At 33.9% G+C, this 19285-nt stretch overlaps 1 protein-coding gene across 5 annotated transcripts in view; it reads left to right on the forward strand.

The window, feature by feature from the left end:
• Window positions 1-19285, forward strand: part of PCCA (propionyl-CoA carboxylase subunit alpha) — a 330692-nt gene that overhangs the window by 120641 nt on the left and 190766 nt on the right. For all 5 annotated transcript variants that reach the window (XR_012511757.1, XM_010959668.3, XM_074378474.1 and 2 more), the window contains exons 10-12: window positions 3530-3632; window positions 10636-10730; window positions 15652-15802. Coding sequence is in view for 4 of the 5 variants with exons in the window: in XM_010959668.3 (XP_010957970.2) it covers window positions 3530-3632; window positions 10636-10730; window positions 15652-15802 (349 nt within the window). In the remaining variant the exon portion in view is untranslated. The remainder of the gene's footprint in view (window positions 1-3529; window positions 3633-10635; window positions 10731-15651; window positions 15803-19285) is intronic.

The raw sequence follows: 19285 nt of genomic DNA on the forward strand, positions 1-19285 counted from the left end.
GCGGGGAAACCAGCTGGAAGGCTGTTGTAATGATCCAAGCAGGAAAAGTGGTGAGGGCGGCTTTCACCGCTGTAACGGTGGAGGTGATAAGAGTTTAATTCTGAAAGTAGGGGCAACAGTGTTTGCTGGGTGATTGGATACAGAGTGTGAGCATTTGAGGATCACTTGCAGTCACTGTTTAAGGCATCTTATTTTTTAGCTCTTATTCTCTGTGTTGATCTATATGAGTTAAGTGGATGTACTGCAACACTGATTGATTTGAAAATTCCTTGGGAAATGCTGAGAGATTAAGGTCTGAGTGAGGGCTTTTATCTTCAAAACTGAAGAATGACTGATTGAAAAACAGCTGCTCCTTAGCCTCTCTCTGGAACTCTTTGCCCAGCTTAGTTCCTTTGGATAGTGGAGACTTACCTTTATGTTACAGAAACTTGGTTGACTATGTGAAATGCTCGAAGTCAGGCTGGCTTGTTGCTATGTATGGGTGGAAGCAAGCGTAAGAGTAGGAGGCATGCTTAGTCCCATTTTTTACCACATAGTTCATCGTACTTGTCTTTTGTCTTTTGCAGTTCAGGTGTTGAAGCTACCTCTTGTGCTTTATTTGTAATTCCTATGAGTCAAGGCACCTCTCCATGGGTTGCTTGGGTTTCCTCACAGTATAGCGGCTTTGTACTTCTTACATAGTGACCCAGAGGTCCAAGGGCGTTTGTTTCAAATCCAAGTGGAAGCTGTATGACTTTTTATGATTCAGTCTCAGAAGTCACACAGCTTCCCTTCTGCCATATACTGTTGATTACCAGTGAGCACAAATTCTGCCCGAATTCAAGGGGACGTCTTTAAACTCCGCTTCTTCATGAAGGAGTGGCAGGTTTCTTAGAAGAGCACACAGAATGGGAGATACTACTGTTGCTATTTTTGGAAAAGATAATCTGTGCAGTCTCTTTTAGTAAAGAATGATATAATAAGGATATTAAATGCAACTTAATAGTTTTGTAAGAGGTGTATTTTGTGCACTCTAATTGTTTTCTCATTGTCTCCCCTTTTCTGTGGCGCTCATATAGCAATTTCACTGAAAGCCTTAGCACTTACTTTTCATTATTCTTCTTAGGATAACAAGTTTTTTTGTCAGTCATTTCTCCAGGGCTACACTTAGTAATATAATAATTTTATGATGAAATTACTCTTCAGTTTATTGGCATTGAGAATTGTTATGCTGCTGTTAACTATAGATTTTAATTTAGAATGCAGTATTTTCAGAGATTACTGTATCTGTTCGCATATTGAGAGTCTTTTAGGAAATAAGTTAATCCTTTCTTGGTTGGCAAATGGCATGTTGTTTCAAAATATTCTCATATAATTAGTAAAAATATGTAAGTGATTTTCTACCTAAAATATTACTCTCTTCAACCTGTAAGCAATCTCTGAAAATTTGCTGAGATTAACAAAAAATATGACAATATTTGATTTAATGGTGCAAGATTCTTATTTTTAAAAGTTGCTTCATGTCCTTTGTTAATTTGGAAAAATCAAAACTTCAGAAAAATTGAGAGAACAGTTCAGAAAACACCCATATCTTTGTCTCTTAGAGTCACCAACTGTTAATATCACATTGCATTGCTTTTACTCCTTCCTCCCTCCTACCTTGAGAAGAAATCTTTCTGCATAATCCACAAAAATTTTAGCATTCTTCAGAAGGAAAACTCAGTAGTCATTAATTGCTTTATTATTTTTTCCTAAGGCGTGTCTCCCTATTGCAGCATGTATCCTAAACTTTTTCAGGGAAATAGCATCTATGACTTACCTTAAAATCTTTAGAATATCTAAGAGATTTTTTAAAGTATAGTATTTGTTGTTATAATAAATTAGGGTCAGAATCATGAAGGTTGTTGAAAGTAGACCCAGATATTTTCATAATAATCTCTTTCTTTTCTTTTTCCAAATTTAAATGACATGTTATTGGCATAAATGGAAAATTGATCATCTCTGCATTTTGGAGTACCCCACTAGACTTGAGGTGCTGGGAGGGCAGTTTCTGTTTTATTTTTCTATTTCCATCACATATATGTGCACCAGGCCTAGAATTTTGTGATTAGTATTTATTGAATGAATGTGCTACACAGTGCTACAAATGATGTTCTAAATGCAGTTTTCCATGAGCTCCAAAATAGGCTGGTAATGCTTTGAAACTTGATAACGAATTTATTTGGATGACTTTAATATTTTTACTTCTGGTGTTCTTGGTTTAAATGTAAAATGAAAGTTCTCAGTCATTAGAGCAGAGACAAACTGTGAGGTACTGTGTTTTTTCTTTGTGAGTCACTGTATCCCATCTAATAAAAACTTGGTTATGTGGTATTGAAAACAATGATTCATTCATTGTGCTTTAGTTTCTTCAAAGTTTGTAGTCTCCTGAGATCTAAACTCCATTCCCTTAAATCAAAGAAGTAATGGAAGACTAAGAAAACGTGATACTCTTCCTCTGAGAATGCTGAGAAATAGAAATTTTTGCAGTACCTTTTGAAATTTATCTTCTAGTCAGTGTTTACTTGCAATCTTGTCTTTTTCAAGCACGCAAACAGCTAAGATAGTTATTTCTCATATTGCTAGATGGACTGTTTGCAAACTAAAGGATTAAAAGAATTTCAGTGTTGAATATTAAATACAGGTATTTAGTCTGAAGATTAAGAAACTGTTAATTACATGTAAATGAATTAAATTTTATACTCTGAATATATCAATGAATGGAATATCACATACTGAATTAGTTTTAGGTTAGCAAGTTTCAGTATTTAATAGACTGACCGAATGAACCCATTTTATAGTGTATGAATTTAGTAAGCATATTTTAATAATAATGATTTAAGTTACTATAGTATGGAAATAAAATGTATGAAGCAATAATTAAATCCATACTTTTATTTTCAAAATTGAACTTTTCTCTTTTAATTATTATTTTTTGAGCGGTTTTAAAGAAGATAAAATTGTAATGATTTGTATGGATGTGTGAGAGGCAATTGCTTTTAAAGGTGTGAATTTAAAATATCAGGACGTCTTGAGGAGCCTCCTATCGTCTCACTAAGTGTATTGGCCGTAGTTTTGCCCCAGCTATGCAGTTAGCTAGGTGCTTCACATCTTTGGGTATATATTCTGACTTTGGAGTCAAATGGATATGCATTTTTGTATATTTTTATTAGTGGAATTAAGGTTGAAAATAAGAATTAAAGAGATGGAATTTTATATGATTTGTATGGTTTATTAAAAATTTCTCATTTTTAACAGTTGGTGAAATAAGTATTGGTATTCCTGTTTCTATAAAAATCTAAGATCAGAGAAATTAAATTCACCCAGAGTTACAGGCTACTGAGTGGAAGGGTTATTGTTCAACCAAAATTAATTAAGTTATTTGTACATTAAGTGAATTTTTCTCTGCTTTGTTCGGAAGCAAGCAAAAACAAACCTTTAATTTATTTTCTTTAATGTCGAGGGCTATATTTGCTTTGTATTCATTTTACTGTTCTGTTTTCCTTTACAGAGATGGTTTTAGATTTTCATCTCAAGAAGCTGCTTCTAGTTTTGGTGATGATAGACTACTAATAGAAAAATTTATTGATAACCCTCGTCATATAGAAATCCAGGTTGGTACATTTTAAGATGCTTTCAAATTATTATGACTTTAAAATAATATCACTCACTCTTATTGGAAACACATCCTTTCTTACATTTAGAGTGATTGTGAATTGTTCTAAATAAGTATGAAATAGAGAATGTACTTACCATTGTACATTAATTGTTCAGATGTTAAAGGTGGTTGATCACCTATCTTTAGAATCTGGTATACTTTTTCCAAAGTGCCACGAGAATGTTGGTTGGATGGGGAATGATACAAAAGCTCTGCTCCAGAAAGCAGTAACCACAAGATGTCTGTCCAGGCAGAATATATTCCAGCTAGAGACTCAGTCCCCTTAAGAGATTGGGCTATTTAGGGGGCATTTTTTAAAGAAAAGTACCTGACCTATATTATTTCCATCCCCAGATGTCTGTGTGGCTCATAGTGACGGTGTTCTGCTAGGAGCTGTTTGTATAGAGACAAATAAATCATTTCTTTTACTCAGATTAAGATTTTAATCCCACAGTTAATTTGGTTGTGGCGGTGTGGGTTTCAGCAGAATAAAACAGGTTTTCTGAAATAAAACACAGAAGAAGAAAAGTTTGCTGTAGTTTTCATTTTTATGTCAGAAATGCCTTGTGCTGATTTTACACATTATGGCTATGAATTGATATGGACCAGTTAAAATTGATAAAATATAAATATCGAATTAGAAATTGTATTGAAATTAGAGTACATTTTTTTCTTGATTTTGTGTGGCTAGAGCATCAAAAAATTAAATAAAAGGTTATTTGCTGCCCTTGTATTTTCTGTTGGGTCATAATATAGCAGGGTCTTAGATTCTATCATTGTGTTTTCTGAGGTTAATTATCATTCCACATAGATATTATTTATAGGTAGAAAATCTTCCTCTAGCTCCTCCAGTTTTTCAGAGTGGAAAAAAATGTACAAACTTATATAATCAATTCATATTTTTAAAACATTGGACATAATGTATTTCTTTCTGAGGCTAGCAGGTTTTGTTTTTGTTGGTTGGTTTTTGTTTTTAGATGTTCTAAGTTGAAATCACACATACAGTGAAGTCCACAAATTTTTAAGTATACAATTTAATAAAAATTTATATATATATATGTATGTATGTATAACTGTGCAACTACCGTCCAGATCTATATATGGAACATTGTATTACATCAGAAGATTCCTTTGTACCGCTTACAGTTAGTCCCTCTCCTTCGCCACTAAAATTAACTTTTCTGACATCTAATACTGTAGATTTTTTTTGTTTGTTCTTAAACTGCGTATAAATGGAATCATACAGTACATACTTGGTTGTGCTTGTCTTCTTTCACCTAATATCTTATCTGAGAATCTTTGATGAGGCTTTGAATTATCATTCACTTAAAAATCGCTCTGTGGTGTTCCATTGTTTGAATAACCTGCAGTTTATCCATTTTCCTGTTGGTGAATCTTCGGGTTGTTTCCAGTTTTCTTATATTACGAGTAAACTGGTATGTCTTCTTACGAACAAATACGTTCTTTTGGATAAAGTGAGGAGAGGCATTGTTGGGATTACGTGGTGAGGTTTTGTTTAGTCCTGGGAGACACCGTGGTGGTTCTCATGTATGCCCTGCCGGGGATACATGAGGTTTCCTTTCAGTGCTGCTGTCTTAGAAAGCCCTAGCTGTTCCCAGTTCTTAAATGTGTAACCATTGTGATGGGCGTGTAACAGTATCTCTGTTCTAATTTGCATTTCTCTGATGAGTATTGATGTTGAATACCTTTTGATAAGTTGATTGACCAACTGGATATTTATTTTGTGAGGTGACTGCTCAAGTCTCATCCTTGTCCCCCTTTTTCAAATTAGATTATTAAAAATTATTAAGTGGTCAGTGTCCTGTATCCACTTTGGTTAAGAGTGCATCACCAGATATATGTATTGTGCATATATTCTCCCCATCTGTGGCTTGCCTGTATTATTAATAAAGTCTTTAGAGGAATAGAAGTTCTTAATTTTATTGAAGCCCAGTTTAAGTCCACTTTCCATACCCAAGTTAGGAGCTTTATTGTTTTAGGCTTGATATTTAGGTGTGTTACTCTCTTTGACTTGTTTGTTTGTTTGGTGTGAGATGGAGTGAAACTATATTTTCTTTCATTTTGGTATCCAGTTTCTCCAGCATTATTTATTGTGGTAATCACTTGCTGTAAATTAAGTAACATTTGGTTACTGTCTTAATTATTTTGGTTTTATAGTAGGTCTAGAAATTTGGTACCGTAATTGGTCTAAATTCATTGTTTTTCTTCGGATACTGTTGGCTCTTTTTAGATTCTTTGAGTTTTCATGTAAACTTTAGGCTTTTCTTGTCAACCCATCCCCACCTACACTCCCACCCTCCCCCCACATCTGATAGGATTTGGATTGTATTGAGTCTAAAGATTATTCTGGGGAGAATTAACATCTTAACAATATTGAGTTTTCTAGTCTATGAACTAAAGTGTCTCCTCATTTATCTACATCTTATTTAATTTCTCTCAGCATTGTTTTGTAGTTTTGAGTGTAGAGGTTTTGTTTATCTTTTATTAGATTTATTCCTAGGTAGCTGAAAAATTTTTATACTATTCTAAATATTATTCTCTAAATTTCATGTACCTATTGATGGTTGCTTGTATGTAGAAATATAACTGATTTTTATATATTAACCTTGTATCCAGTATCCTTTCTGAATCCACTTGTTTATTTTTTGTGTTTTGATTATCTAGTGCTGAGTGATAAACCATCCCAGAATGCAGTGATTTGAAACATTTCAGGTTGCACAACCATGTAAATGTATTTATTTAATGCCACTGAGCTGTACAGTTAAAAATGGTTACAACAATAATTTTATTTATACTTTGCCATAATAAAAAATGACACAATATCTGTTTCTCGTGTGTCTGTGGGTTAATTGGATTCAGCTGGGCACATCTTTTGCCCACTAGGTGTCTGTCCACTGGGGCAGTAGTCATGTTGGGATTTGACTGGTTTGGAACATCCAGTGTTAGTGCCTTGGAGGATTGACTTGAAGGTATGGATGGCCAAGGCACTGGGGCAGCTGGGCCTCACTCTCTTTATTCAGTCTTGGGGCTTTTCCACATGATTTCTCCATGTGACATTTCTGTAAGGATATGACTTCTTACATTGCTTATCAGAGCTACTGAAGTAGCCATTCTTCCTTTTAAAAATTTAGGTGGCACAGGATCGCTTTTGTTACGTTATTATGCAATTATGTTATGTTATTATGTTATGTTATGCAATTATGTTATGTTATTATGTTATGTTATTATTAAGTTATTATGCAAGGGTGTGAATACTGTGATTTGTTATATTGGGGACCATTTTTGGATACCAGCTACCACAATTCATTCTCTGACCCCCAGTGTTCATGTCCTTCCATAGGTAGAGTATACCTACTTTCCTTCCAAGACCAGAATCTCCTATTTAAACTTGGTTCAGATAAGGATGAGATTTGTTGTGTATGGTTTCTCAAGAGGGGTTCTTCTCATGTGAAGATCTCTGTATTTAAAGACAGTGTGACATCCACTCATCCAATATACAGTGATGAGAAAAGAATATAACACTGCAGTAAACACCCCCATTCAACATGGTAGAAAAAGGGAAGCACACACTATTCATTGGTTCTTAGCAGTTGAAAACCAGCAGTTTAAGCTGAGAGATCTCTGTAGGAGGTTTTTGTGGTAATTCTAGTGAGAGATGATGGCAGCTTGGGCCAGGGTGTTAGTAGTAGAGGCGGTGAGATGTGATTGAATTTTGGATATATTTTGAAGGTAAACCAAATTTTCTAGAAGATTAAATGTGATATATAAGAAAAAAGTAAGGCGTCAAAGATGGTTTTATGGTTTTGACTTGAGGAATTATGAGAATGGGACTTTTTTCTGAGATGGGAACAACTGTGAGAGGTGCATATTTGGGGGGAGGAAATAAGGGTATGATGTTGGATAAATCAAGTTTGAGATGCTCATTAGCTATCAAAATGTAGGTGTTGAGTAGACTGTTGGATATTTAAATCCATGATTTAGGGGAGTTATTTAGACTGCCCTTCCTCTAAGATCCTAGAGGCAAAACTAATTTTCCCCTTTCTCTGTATTCCCCATCTAGCACTTATTTGTGCTACTAGAGGACTACTTACGTCAGTTTATATTGAGCTATCTGACTTTCCTAGTAGACCAAGAAGTCCTTGAGGGCAGAGGCTAGGTCTTATTTATTTGTTGTCCCCAGCAACCAGGCGGTGTCTTTCATACTACTAATACTCACTAAATGTTCATTCAGTTGTGCAAAATAATTATATTTCTACATCATCTTTTAGTTTATTTTAATTAACCATGGCATATAGCTGAGCCGATATTTTTAAAACGTAAGTGAAAGTGTTTCCTAGTAAGTTAAATAGGCAATGCAGTGTTTCCTATATCTGATATACACCTGGAAGTTTTTTTTTTTTTTTTTTTACTTATTTTCTTCAATTTTAGTTAATTGATATTAGGTAATTTGTGCACATGATAAACAGTATTCTACAAAAAGTAAGCATTTTTTCACCCTTGTCCCCAAGTCCTCTGGTTTCTGTCTCTAGGAGCAGACACTGTTACTGTTTTTTGGATAGCCTGACATAGTCTATGAAATATATATGTTCTTTACATGAGCTCTCACATACTGTGTCCTTTCTCGTACTGAAACTGTATACTGGCGATGAGAACGGCACTGCTCTATCTGATTGAAACCAGTGTTTCTGAACCTGGTCATGGTGTGGGCTGGATCCATGGATGCTAAAGGGATTGAGTTATGTGGAACAGTCTACTATGATGGAAGCTTTTTTCTGTAAGCAAGATATCTGGGGGATTTTTCATATTTAGTGCATGATTTCTGTAAAGGGCTATATTAAAAGTATAAAAAAAACCTCATGATGCTTTTAAGCATTAACTTCTCTTACAAGCACTTTATAATGTTGTCTGGTTACTTCATTTGTTTAATGGAATAAATCATTGTCAAATTATTTTTGTTTAATGCCTAGTAAATGATGGAGCTATTTAAAAAGAACTGCAAAACTACACAGACTTTAAAGAAACTTGATTCTGTGTATATATGAATCTAATATTTTACAGTTGGAAATGTGTCTGAGAATTTTTGCTTACTGTGGCTTTATTTCTTGGAGACTAAATCTGCTTTCACTAACATGTCAACTAGAATAAAAAAAGGTAGAATGAATTTAATGTTTTAAAATATTCCTAGGTGTACTTCATACAGCCACTTTTTCTTTCAATCCTTTTTGTTTTATTGAAGTATAGTTGATTTGCAGTATTGTTAGTTTCAGGTGTATAGCAAAGTATTTCAGTGTTTTTTATATATATGTGTATATCTATATATTTATATAATCTTTTTCAGGTTCTTTTTCATTATAGGTTTTTATAATATAGTGAATATATTTCTCTGTGCTATACAGAAAATTCTTGCTCTTTCTCTTTTATATATAATAGTGTGTATCTTTTAATCCCATACTCCTAATTTAACCACCCTCCCTTCTCCTTTGGTAACCATGAAATTGTTTCCTATGTCTGAGTCTATTTGTTTTGTAAATTAGTTCATTTATATTATTTTTTAGATTCTACGTGTAAATGATGTATTTGTTTTCTCTGACTTCACCTAGTAGGATAATCTCTAGCTCCATCTATGTTGCTACAAATGGCGATACTTCATTCTTTCTATGGCTAAGTAATATTCTGGTGTGTGTGTGTGTGTGTGTGTGTGTGTATTAATACACACACCACATCTTTATCCATTCATCTGTTGATGGACACTTAGGTTGCTTCTGTGTCTTGCCTGTTGTAATTAGTGCCTCATGCAGCCACTTTTGAATCTTAGAAATAAAATTCCAACTTATTGGCATTTCATTATTGTAATGATTTCCTTTGTTTGAAAGTATTTGTGAGGTTTAGTTAGGTTTTACTTGTAAAAATTAACTTTGTAGTCATATTAACTATTTATAGTTTATTATACCTGTTATAACCATGATCTTTTTTGATTTGATATTTTCAGCAGCCATGTAAAATATTAAGATGATATTACCTGCTGTTTATCATGCATGAGTAAATAGAGTGACTTGCCCAGAGAGGTTGCATAGCTAGAGTTTAAGTTAGTGCCTCGTCTTTTGACTTCTAGAATAGCTTTTACCTCAGTGAACTTAATATATGCCTCCAATAATATACTCCTTTAAGTGAAAACAGACTAGTCTTTAACTAAAAATCAAATATTCTGTGCAAAAATATTAACAAAAAGCATGTTTTATGGTTGCCAGATTTAGCTAGTAAGATACATGTTAAATTTGAATTTCAGATAAATAATTTTTTTTTAAGTAAAAGTATGTCTCATTCAGTATTTGGGATATATTTCTATTAAAATTTTTATTGTAATTAAAAACCCCAGCTTATTTCACATTATTACAAATGGGAAAAAGCATAATGTTGTGTATTAACCCCAGACCTTTTACCAGTTTCTTGTAACAAAAATAAAGCAATAAAAATACCCATGTATAAGTAACAGACTACATATTGGGTGTAAATAAAATAGCATTTCCTGATCAAAATACATTATAATATTAACAATAAACACATGTGCACAGTGACACTTGTGACTCTCCTAAGCACCACTGACATCAAGAATACATTCCCTCTATTGATGCTCAGTGTCCTTTGCTCAGTTTCTACGATTGATTCTGTTATTTTCCCCATAGTATTGGAAATGTAACAGGAGAATTTTTTCCTCAAGTCTTTTTAATAAAAATATTCTACTGAGTTTTGGGGTGGTAAATATAAAATTTTCCTTCATTAGCATCACCCAAAAGAGGGACTGTATTTGAGAGGCACATAATACGTTCTGTGATGTCTGAGTATTAAAAACCAAGGGGTGTTGCATGGAGAAAATGTTAATCGGGCATATACGTTACGGTTATGGCTGTAGAACTTTTCAAGTGGTATTGCTCTTTCAGGTTTTAGGTGATAAACATGGGAATGCTTTGTGGCTCAATGAAAGAGAGTGCTCAATTCAGCGAAGAAATCAGAAAGTGGTGGAGGAAGCACCAAGGTAAGAGCCTCTCCCGAGGAAAATTTAGAATTAGATTTTACATATTTCTTACATTTCTTTCCCATTTTAGCTAAAACTGCTTTAATAGTAATAGTAGAATCTATTCATGTGTATGTATTAAAAGTTTTTCTTTATTGAGGTATAATTGACGTACACAGTTGTCTCTTGAACAGTGCGGTTGTTAGGGATGCTGACCCTCCATGCAGTTGAACATCCGTGAATAACGTAAAGTGGGTCCTCCTTCTATGTGGCTCCTCCGTATCTGCAGTCCATCACCTGGGGTCATGTAGCATTGTAGTATTTAGTATTGACATGTACAAGTGGATTCTCAGAATTCAAACTCGTGTTCTTCAGCGGTCAACTGTTTTATATTAGTTTAAGGTTTATAATATAATGATCTGATATTTGTTGATATTGTGCGATGCTCACTGCAGTAAGTCTGGTTAACATCTGTCACCATACATAGTTTCAGAATTTGTGTGTGTGTGTGTGATAAGAACTTTTAAGATCTACTTTCTTAACAACTTTCAAGTTAACAATACAGTATTATCATCTATAGTCACCATGCTGTGCATTACATCTCCCTGTCATATTTATTTTATAACTGAAAGTTTGTACATTTGCACCTCCTTCTCCCCCATCACTAATCTGATCTCTGTTATCTATGAGCTTTTTTTTCTTAACATTTTTTTATTGAGTTATAGTCATTTTACAATGTTGTGTCAAATTCCAGTGTAGAGCACAATTTTTCAGCTACACATGAACATACATATATTCACTGTCACATTTTTTTTTCACTGTGAGCTACCATAAGATCTTGTATATATTTCCCTGTGCTATACAGTATAATCTTGTTTATCTATTCTACATTTTGAAATCCCAGTCTGAGCCTTCCCATCCCCCCCACCCCCTTGGCAACCACAAGTTTGTATTCTATGTTTATGAGTCTGTTTCTCTTTTGTATTTATGTTTTTTTTAATTAGATCCCACATATGAGCGATCTCATATGGTATTTTTCTTTCTCTTTCTGGCTTACTTCACTTAGAATGACATTCTCCAGGAACATCCATGTTGCTGTAAATGGCGTTATGTTGTTGGTTTTTATGGCTGAATAGTCTTCCATTGTATAAATATACCACAACTTCTTTATCCAGTCATCTGTTGATGGACATTAGGTTGTTTCCATGTCTTGGCTATTGTAAATAGTGCTACTATGAACATTGGGGTGCAGGTGTCTTTTTGAAGTAGGGTTCCTTCTGGATATATGCCCAGGAGCGGGATTCCTGGGTCATATGGTAAGTCTATTCCTAGTCTTTTGAGGAATCTCCATACTGTTTTCCACAGTGGCTGCACCAAACTGCATTCCCACCAGCAGTGTAGGAGGGTTCCCTTTTCTCCATAGCCTCTCCAGCATTTGTCTATGAGCTTTTTTTTTTTTTTTAAGATTCCACATATAGGTGTGATCATACAGTCTTTCTCTGTCTTATTTCACTTAGTATAATGTCCTCAAAGTCCATCTATGTTGTTGCAAATGACAAGATTTCATTCTTTTTTATGACTGAGTAACATTCCATTGTGTGTGTGTGTGTGTGTGTATGTGTATCACATTTTCTTCATCCATACATCAGTGGACTCTCAGGTTGTTTCCATGCCTTGGCTACTGCCAGTAATGCTGCAGTGACCATAGGGGTGATATGTCTTCTCAAGTTAGTGTTTTCATTTTCTTTGGAGAAGTACCCAGAAGTAGAATCATTGCATCTTGTGGTAGTCCTGCTTTTAAGTTTTAAAGGAACTTCCATACTGTTTTCCATAGTGGCTGCCACAATTTACATTCCCGTCAGCAGCGGAAGGACAAGGTTCCTTTTTTGTCACATCCTTGCCAACCCGTGTTATTTTTTGTCTTTTTTTAATAATGGCCATTTTAACAGATGTGAGAGGAGACCTCATTGTGGTTTTGATGTACATTTCCCTGATGATTTGTGATGTTGAACACCTTTTCTTATACCTGTTGGCCATCTGTATGTTTTCTTTGGAAAAATGTCTATTTAGATACTTTGCCCATTTTTAAATTAGATTGTTTGGTTTTTGTGGTTATTGACTTGTATGAGTTCTTTATATATATATATATATATATATATATAGGGTATTAACCCCTTGTCAGACAATGATTTGTAAATTTTTTTTTCTATTCAGTAGGTTACCTTTTCATTTTGATAATTTCCTTTGCTGTGCAGAAGCTTTTTAGTTTGAAGTGGTCTTAATGTAAATTTTCATAACTAAGTATTTGCCACTTGGTCTTTTTCAGTACTTCAGTGCATGAAAATGAGAGAATACTTCAAAAGGAAGTTGGGGTTTTATTAGAGGAGAAAGTTTGGTGGATAACCACCTATGACTCCCACAGGCTTCTAGGTAATATTGACTCTGCTGGTGTGTCTGGGCATGGGGAATGTCTGGGATACATACATTCTAGGCTCTCCGGTTGGCAAAAGTTTCATAAAGTTGATCCTGAATTTCCTGAATTTATCCTACTATGAAAAGGCTTTTAGAGGCATGGTTCTTGGAGGTTTCTTGATTCTTCAGAATTACTTTGGGCACTTTGCCAAGCCACCTTTCATGTGTTTGGTGTAGCAATTTCATGGAGCTTCATTTCTAATTTGATGCTAGGTTGGTGTTTGTGTATATTCTGGTTTTCTCTTAGTTTTTAAAAATTCCCAGTTGAGTGTATATTGGTATTTTTAATAACCAGGCAGTAGGGAATACAGCTAGTTGCAGCTTTAATCATCTTAGCCAAGGTGTCTTGGTAAAATGTATATATGATTTCTGTAAAGCATAGGTCTGACTATGAATGAATTATTAATCACAGAGTAATGGTAAAAATCAAATTGTACTTTAATTATATTAGTTTTAAAAATATGATATGGTATAGTGGTTTTAAAACATGTTCCCCAAATCCTTTGCCACTTCTGTTGCTGAACGGGGGGAAGGATCTGTGTTCCCTCCCGTTGATTCTGTGCTCTGTGACTGCTTGACCAATAGACTACGCAGAAGTGGTGCTGTGCCCAGGCCTTATGAATCTGCCAGCTTCATCTTCCTGTCTCCTGTGACACTTACCCTTAAAAGCCAGCCACCATGCTGTGAGGAACATCCCGCTGCAGGCTACGTGGAATAGGGCCCTTTATCTCATGGCCCAGGACCAGGATGTAAGAAGGAAGGAAGAGGAAAAAGCGAAAGGGATGTTCTGCCTGTGTCTTTAGGAGAAGTCCTAGAACCTGCCCCTGTTGTGTATTGACAGTGATCTGAAAAGTTAGGGACTCTGCTAGGGAGGCCAGGAAATGTGTTTTTTCTTTAAGTAACCATGTACTCAGCTAAAATTCTAGTTGAGTGGATGCCAATAGAACAGTAACAGACTCTGACACACCATGTTTGCAGTTTTATGTTTTATCTTGTCTTGATACTTTCAATATAATTACTTTTTCTTTTTATTCTAAATTTACTCAAATGGGTGGGCCAGGTAGAAAAGTGGGCATGCAACATACACAAAATAAGAGTAGCTGTATAGTAATAATTGTTGCATATGGGAAACAGTTACATGCAAGTTCATTATGCTGTTCCATAATAAAAAAATTATAAAATGTTATCTACATAAAAAAAACAAAGAAACTGAAATATAATTACTATACATATATCTTGACACATTGTTGATGGGCCAGCAATGTTATAAATCATGCATAATTAATAAATCTAAATATTTTCTGCATAATACTTTTTATAGTTTTATTGTATTGTTATAATAGAAATCTTTACATAATTATGGGTTAACAGAGCTTACGTGTTCTACTGATAACAGTGATCTAAGGATTTTAGATAAAATATAATTCTGTTTGAGAATGATATATCACCATAAATGTATATTAAAGTAAATGGAAAAATTGAAGTTTCAATTATTTATATATGAATTTTTAAAAGATTTTTTCTAAATTTTAAATTATGTATGACAAGCAAAACTATAAATAATGAATATAAAATTTTTACAGTACTAAAAAATAAAATGTCATGTGAATCTTACGCATTTGAGAATAATTTTAATCTGCAAATAAAAAAGTAGTCAGTGTTTTGTTTCTCGGAGCCTTTCTTGCATAGACGCAAAATATGTGAAAATGCAAAAATGGTATGATAATATTCTTTCCAGGGTTCATTGAAACCCTTTATTTGCTTGCTGGAAGGTGCTTTTTTATTGTGAAACAAGAGTTTTGAGAATTTATTAGACGCACAGCTGATTCTTGTTATTTGTGGTAATTATATTTTGTAAAGTCACTGTGAACAATGAATTAGTACATACTGAAGCATTGCTCCCGGGGGAAATACAGTTAGGTTTCTCTGAGACCCTAGTCAGAACATTTTCATCAGCGCATTAATACATAACCTGTTCTATATATGTTTCTGTTGAAAGACACCTTATTTAATACATATTGTTGATTCAGTAACATTGAACTCACAGACTTGGCCAGCACTGCTGTAATGCTGGCCTGAAGGGACCTTATCTAACACACGTTTTCTTCATAAGGCACATCTCCCAATTTTAGCTTGGAGAAATTTTGAATATATATATTAAATTTACTAGTTGGAAACAACTACTTGTTCTCAAATAGTTGTATATTTTATAAATTGAGTGACGTTGCAGTATAATGCGGAAAGTTCAAACGTTAATTTTATTGAAGCCTGAAGTTGATTTATTTAACATATTTTGCTTAATAACACAATAAACATGTATTATAAGCATATATAGAGCATGTAATATAAAACCTTAAGTTGATACAGATGGTCATATCTGAGTAAACTTTAAGAAAATTTTTGTCATGCACACAAAAGATTACTTAATTCTTGTCCAAAACATAGGAAATTACTCTTTCTGTATTTGCAGCATCTTTCTGGATTCTGAGACTCGAAGAGCAATGGGAGAACAAGCTGTAGCTCTTGCCAAAGCTGTAAATTATTCTTCCGCTGGAACTGTAGAATTCCTTGTGGACTCAAAGAAGAATTTTTATTTCTTAGAAATGAATACGAGACTCCAGGTAACAAAAGCTGTGTTTTTCATTCCTTGCAGTGTCTTTATACTTTTCCCTTCCTCACCACACCTTTTTGGTGTATAAAAGTTAAAAATTAACTCCTCGAAGTGTTAAATAAAGATTTAGTTTCTATGTGTGTGCTAAGAAATCTGTTAGAAATGACAGATAAGTATCAGGTTAATTTAATGGTGTCTAGCTCTTCTGCTTCATTACTGTTAATACTCCATGTAGGAAATTTGTTTTGTTTTTCCTTGAGTTTCTCTTGGTGAACTGCATTAGTTAGGGTTCATGTGCTGTTATGAGAATCACTCAAGATGTGTTGAATAGAAAGGGGTTAAGTGCTTACAGATCTTTGGAAGGGTTGGAGGAAGGAAGGATATTTGGAGTGAACTTTCAGGAATGACTCTCAGAACTGCCCCACCCAACCTGGTTTCCAGAGGCACTGACACCTCTGCCACAGTTATGAGGGTGAGAACTCAAGTGGCCACCATGGAACTGCTGACTTTAGGGGTATAATTCCTCAATTCCAGCCAACGTCTCAGGAAGCCACTGGTGCTATCAACTAACTGGTGGCTTTATGTCCTTCCTTCTTTCCTTTTTCTGTTTGATTTAAATTGTAAACTAAAATACATGTACAGAAAAGTAAGTCAGATACAAATGTGTAGTTGAAAAAATTATTATAAGCAAAAATCCATGTTAGCATCACCTGGATCTGGAAGTACCAAAATGCCAGCACTTGTTTCCCCTCCCCTCTGACTTCCTCCCCTTCTCAGTGATTCCTCCCCCATCTTCCTATTTACGATTCTGACTGAATTCCAAACACCTCCTTGTATTTCTGGATAGTTCTTTCTTTCAGTTATGCACACCTAAGCAATAGAACTAATTTTTAATTTTGCCTGTTTAGATTTATTTTTAAGACTTTAAATCAGTGGGACTTTATAATGTATAATTTTTTGTACGTGGGTTTTTTTGACATTATGCTTTTGAGATTATACCATGGGACTGGTCTTCATTGAGTATGGCAGAATTTATGTATCTAGATGCATTTTGAGACCAATGATAATATGTATTTATAGAGTTTGTATAGGTATTAACCTCAGTAGTTGTTGCTCAAAATGTATGGTACTTCTGTTTGGAATCACTTTTTTAGCCTATATTCCATTATTGTGAATATCTTTAGAAGTGACAGAATTGTATCTCTTAGAGATTAATTTGATTTTCATTAAAAATGTCTTTACATTGATGTATGTCTAATTAGATAATTAGCTGGAAAATCATGTTTTTGATTAAAATGAAGACTTTATTATGTCATGATGAGAATAGCTTGTAATATGATTTTGAAAACAATTTGAAGTGACTCCAAAATATTTGTATTTTATTCAAGACACAATAAATACTAGATGGTTTAGTTGAGGTACTTACCAGAGTTTGCAGAATTAAAAACCATTGTCTTTTTTTTAGTGCATTTTGTTACTATGTTCTAATTTTTTTAAATCCATTTATTTTTAAATTTTTTTCTGGCTCATTTATCTCAGCCCATACTTTTTTCAAGTTCGTCCCATGGTTTTTGGAATAAGACCTCTAAAAGTTGATATTTATATCAAGTAATTCTGTGTAATAGGTCTAAATCACTGAGGTACCAGGGAGGGTATAACTCAGTGGTAGAGTGCATGCTGAGCATGCATGAGGCCCAGGGTTCAATCTCCAGTAAAATAAATAAAATAAATAAATTTAAATCATTAGGTACCTACTTTTACACTTTGTATCATGGATGGCTTGCCAGGAAACTATGTTCAGTACCCTCAAAAAAGGTTATGAATGAATTTCAGGAAAAATGAAATTCATGAGGAATTTCATCATATTGGATTTGATAGTACCTAATTCTATGCTATTTAGTTGTACACTTTGATAATTTGTATCCCATTTAATGTTTAATAATATCTATTTTCTCTCTTGCATTTGCTTCCAGTGACAGTAATTCTGCTAGTTACCAGACAAATTAATTTTGATTTTTTTAGACGCATCTGTGTGATGGAGAGATATTTGGTGGTGGAGGCTGTAACTGAATGGCAGCATAAAACAATCTTGGATTTTATAGTGTTCAGAAAGCCATTCTTAGATATTTCAAAGACTTTTTTCTGATACTGTTTAAACAATTCAAATGTCTTTTTAATAGTAGATTTTCTGTTTCAAATTTCTTTACTAACCTTAAATTATAATACTTAAGGCATATTCACCAAATTCTGTATCTTCTGAGATATATGTTATCCCTAATTAGTGTTTCAGTTTGAGCCTGGAGGGCTATAATTTTCTTTGTTCCTTTTTTTTTTTTTCCCTTGAAATTTCCTGATGGAACTGTCACTTTTTCCAGTTTTAGAACTTGTACATTTCTTCTGATAATAGAAATGTGAGTAGCATCTTCACTTTGCTAGATTAATCTTAAGAGTGAAATTTGTAATAAATTCTATTTCTCCTTAAAAAGATGTAACACTGAGAAAGTCACCAGGTTTGGTGTGTAAATACTGGTTCTGTTGTCAGTCTGGTCAGAATTTATATGTCAGGATTATCTGTGCTATCCCCATATATTTTTGTTTGTTTCTTTTTAAAGTCACTGTTTTCTGTTGCTTAAAGATGAAATTCAAATGCTGTTGCGTTACAAGTCCCTTTTCTCCGTGGCCTTAATCTCACCTCAGAGCCCTCTTTCCTGCCAATGATGATCTCCTCGTACTACTTAGGAGAGTACTTCTTTTCCCTGAATTCAGTGTGACCTCTCTGTGCCTTTATCGTGTTGCTCCTTATGCTTGGAATGGTCTCTATTCACTTTTTCTGGTAGAAGCTCACATATATCTCCAACCATATTCACCTGTTTCCTTCTCTGCATTTGAAAGATGAATAAGTACTCTACGAAAATAGTTTGTTAAAATGCTATTTTAGTGAAATGATACATAATTTTGCTTAAATAATTTTAGTTTCTTATTTTATTGAATTAAAACACTAAAAATTGGTAATACTTGGTTAAAAGAAAATCTTAATTGTTCAGAAGAGTATACATTGGAAAAGCAACTCCCCATACCACATTTTTTGTATTACAACCATTTATTTTTCCTCTAAAGGCAACCATTGTTTTACTTAAAAATTTATCTTTGGTAGTGTTCCATACCTAATTTAAAGCATTATCTTCTTCATTTTTATGATTTTTAATGTTCAGTTGTATGGATGTACAATCATATAATTTCACATTGATAAATTTTCCAATATTTTGCTATTGCAAATAGTGCAATTATGAGTGACCCTTTACATCATCATTTTGCACATGTGGAAATAGAATTGCCTGGAAAATGATATGTCCTTTTATAATTTAGTTAAGTATTATCAAGTTGGCTTTTGTAAGAGAACTTCCCTGGCCAAAGGGTGCTTTGCCTTTGGAGCTTTGGATAGTGAAGCATGATATCACACTGTAGTTTTCCTAAATATAAGTAAGGGTGAAAT

Source organism: Camelus bactrianus, chromosome 14 (assembly GCF_048773025.1).
Source record: "Camelus bactrianus isolate YW-2024 breed Bactrian camel chromosome 14, ASM4877302v1, whole genome shotgun sequence".
NCBI classification, from domain to species: domain Eukaryota; kingdom Metazoa; phylum Chordata; class Mammalia; order Artiodactyla; family Camelidae; genus Camelus; species Camelus bactrianus.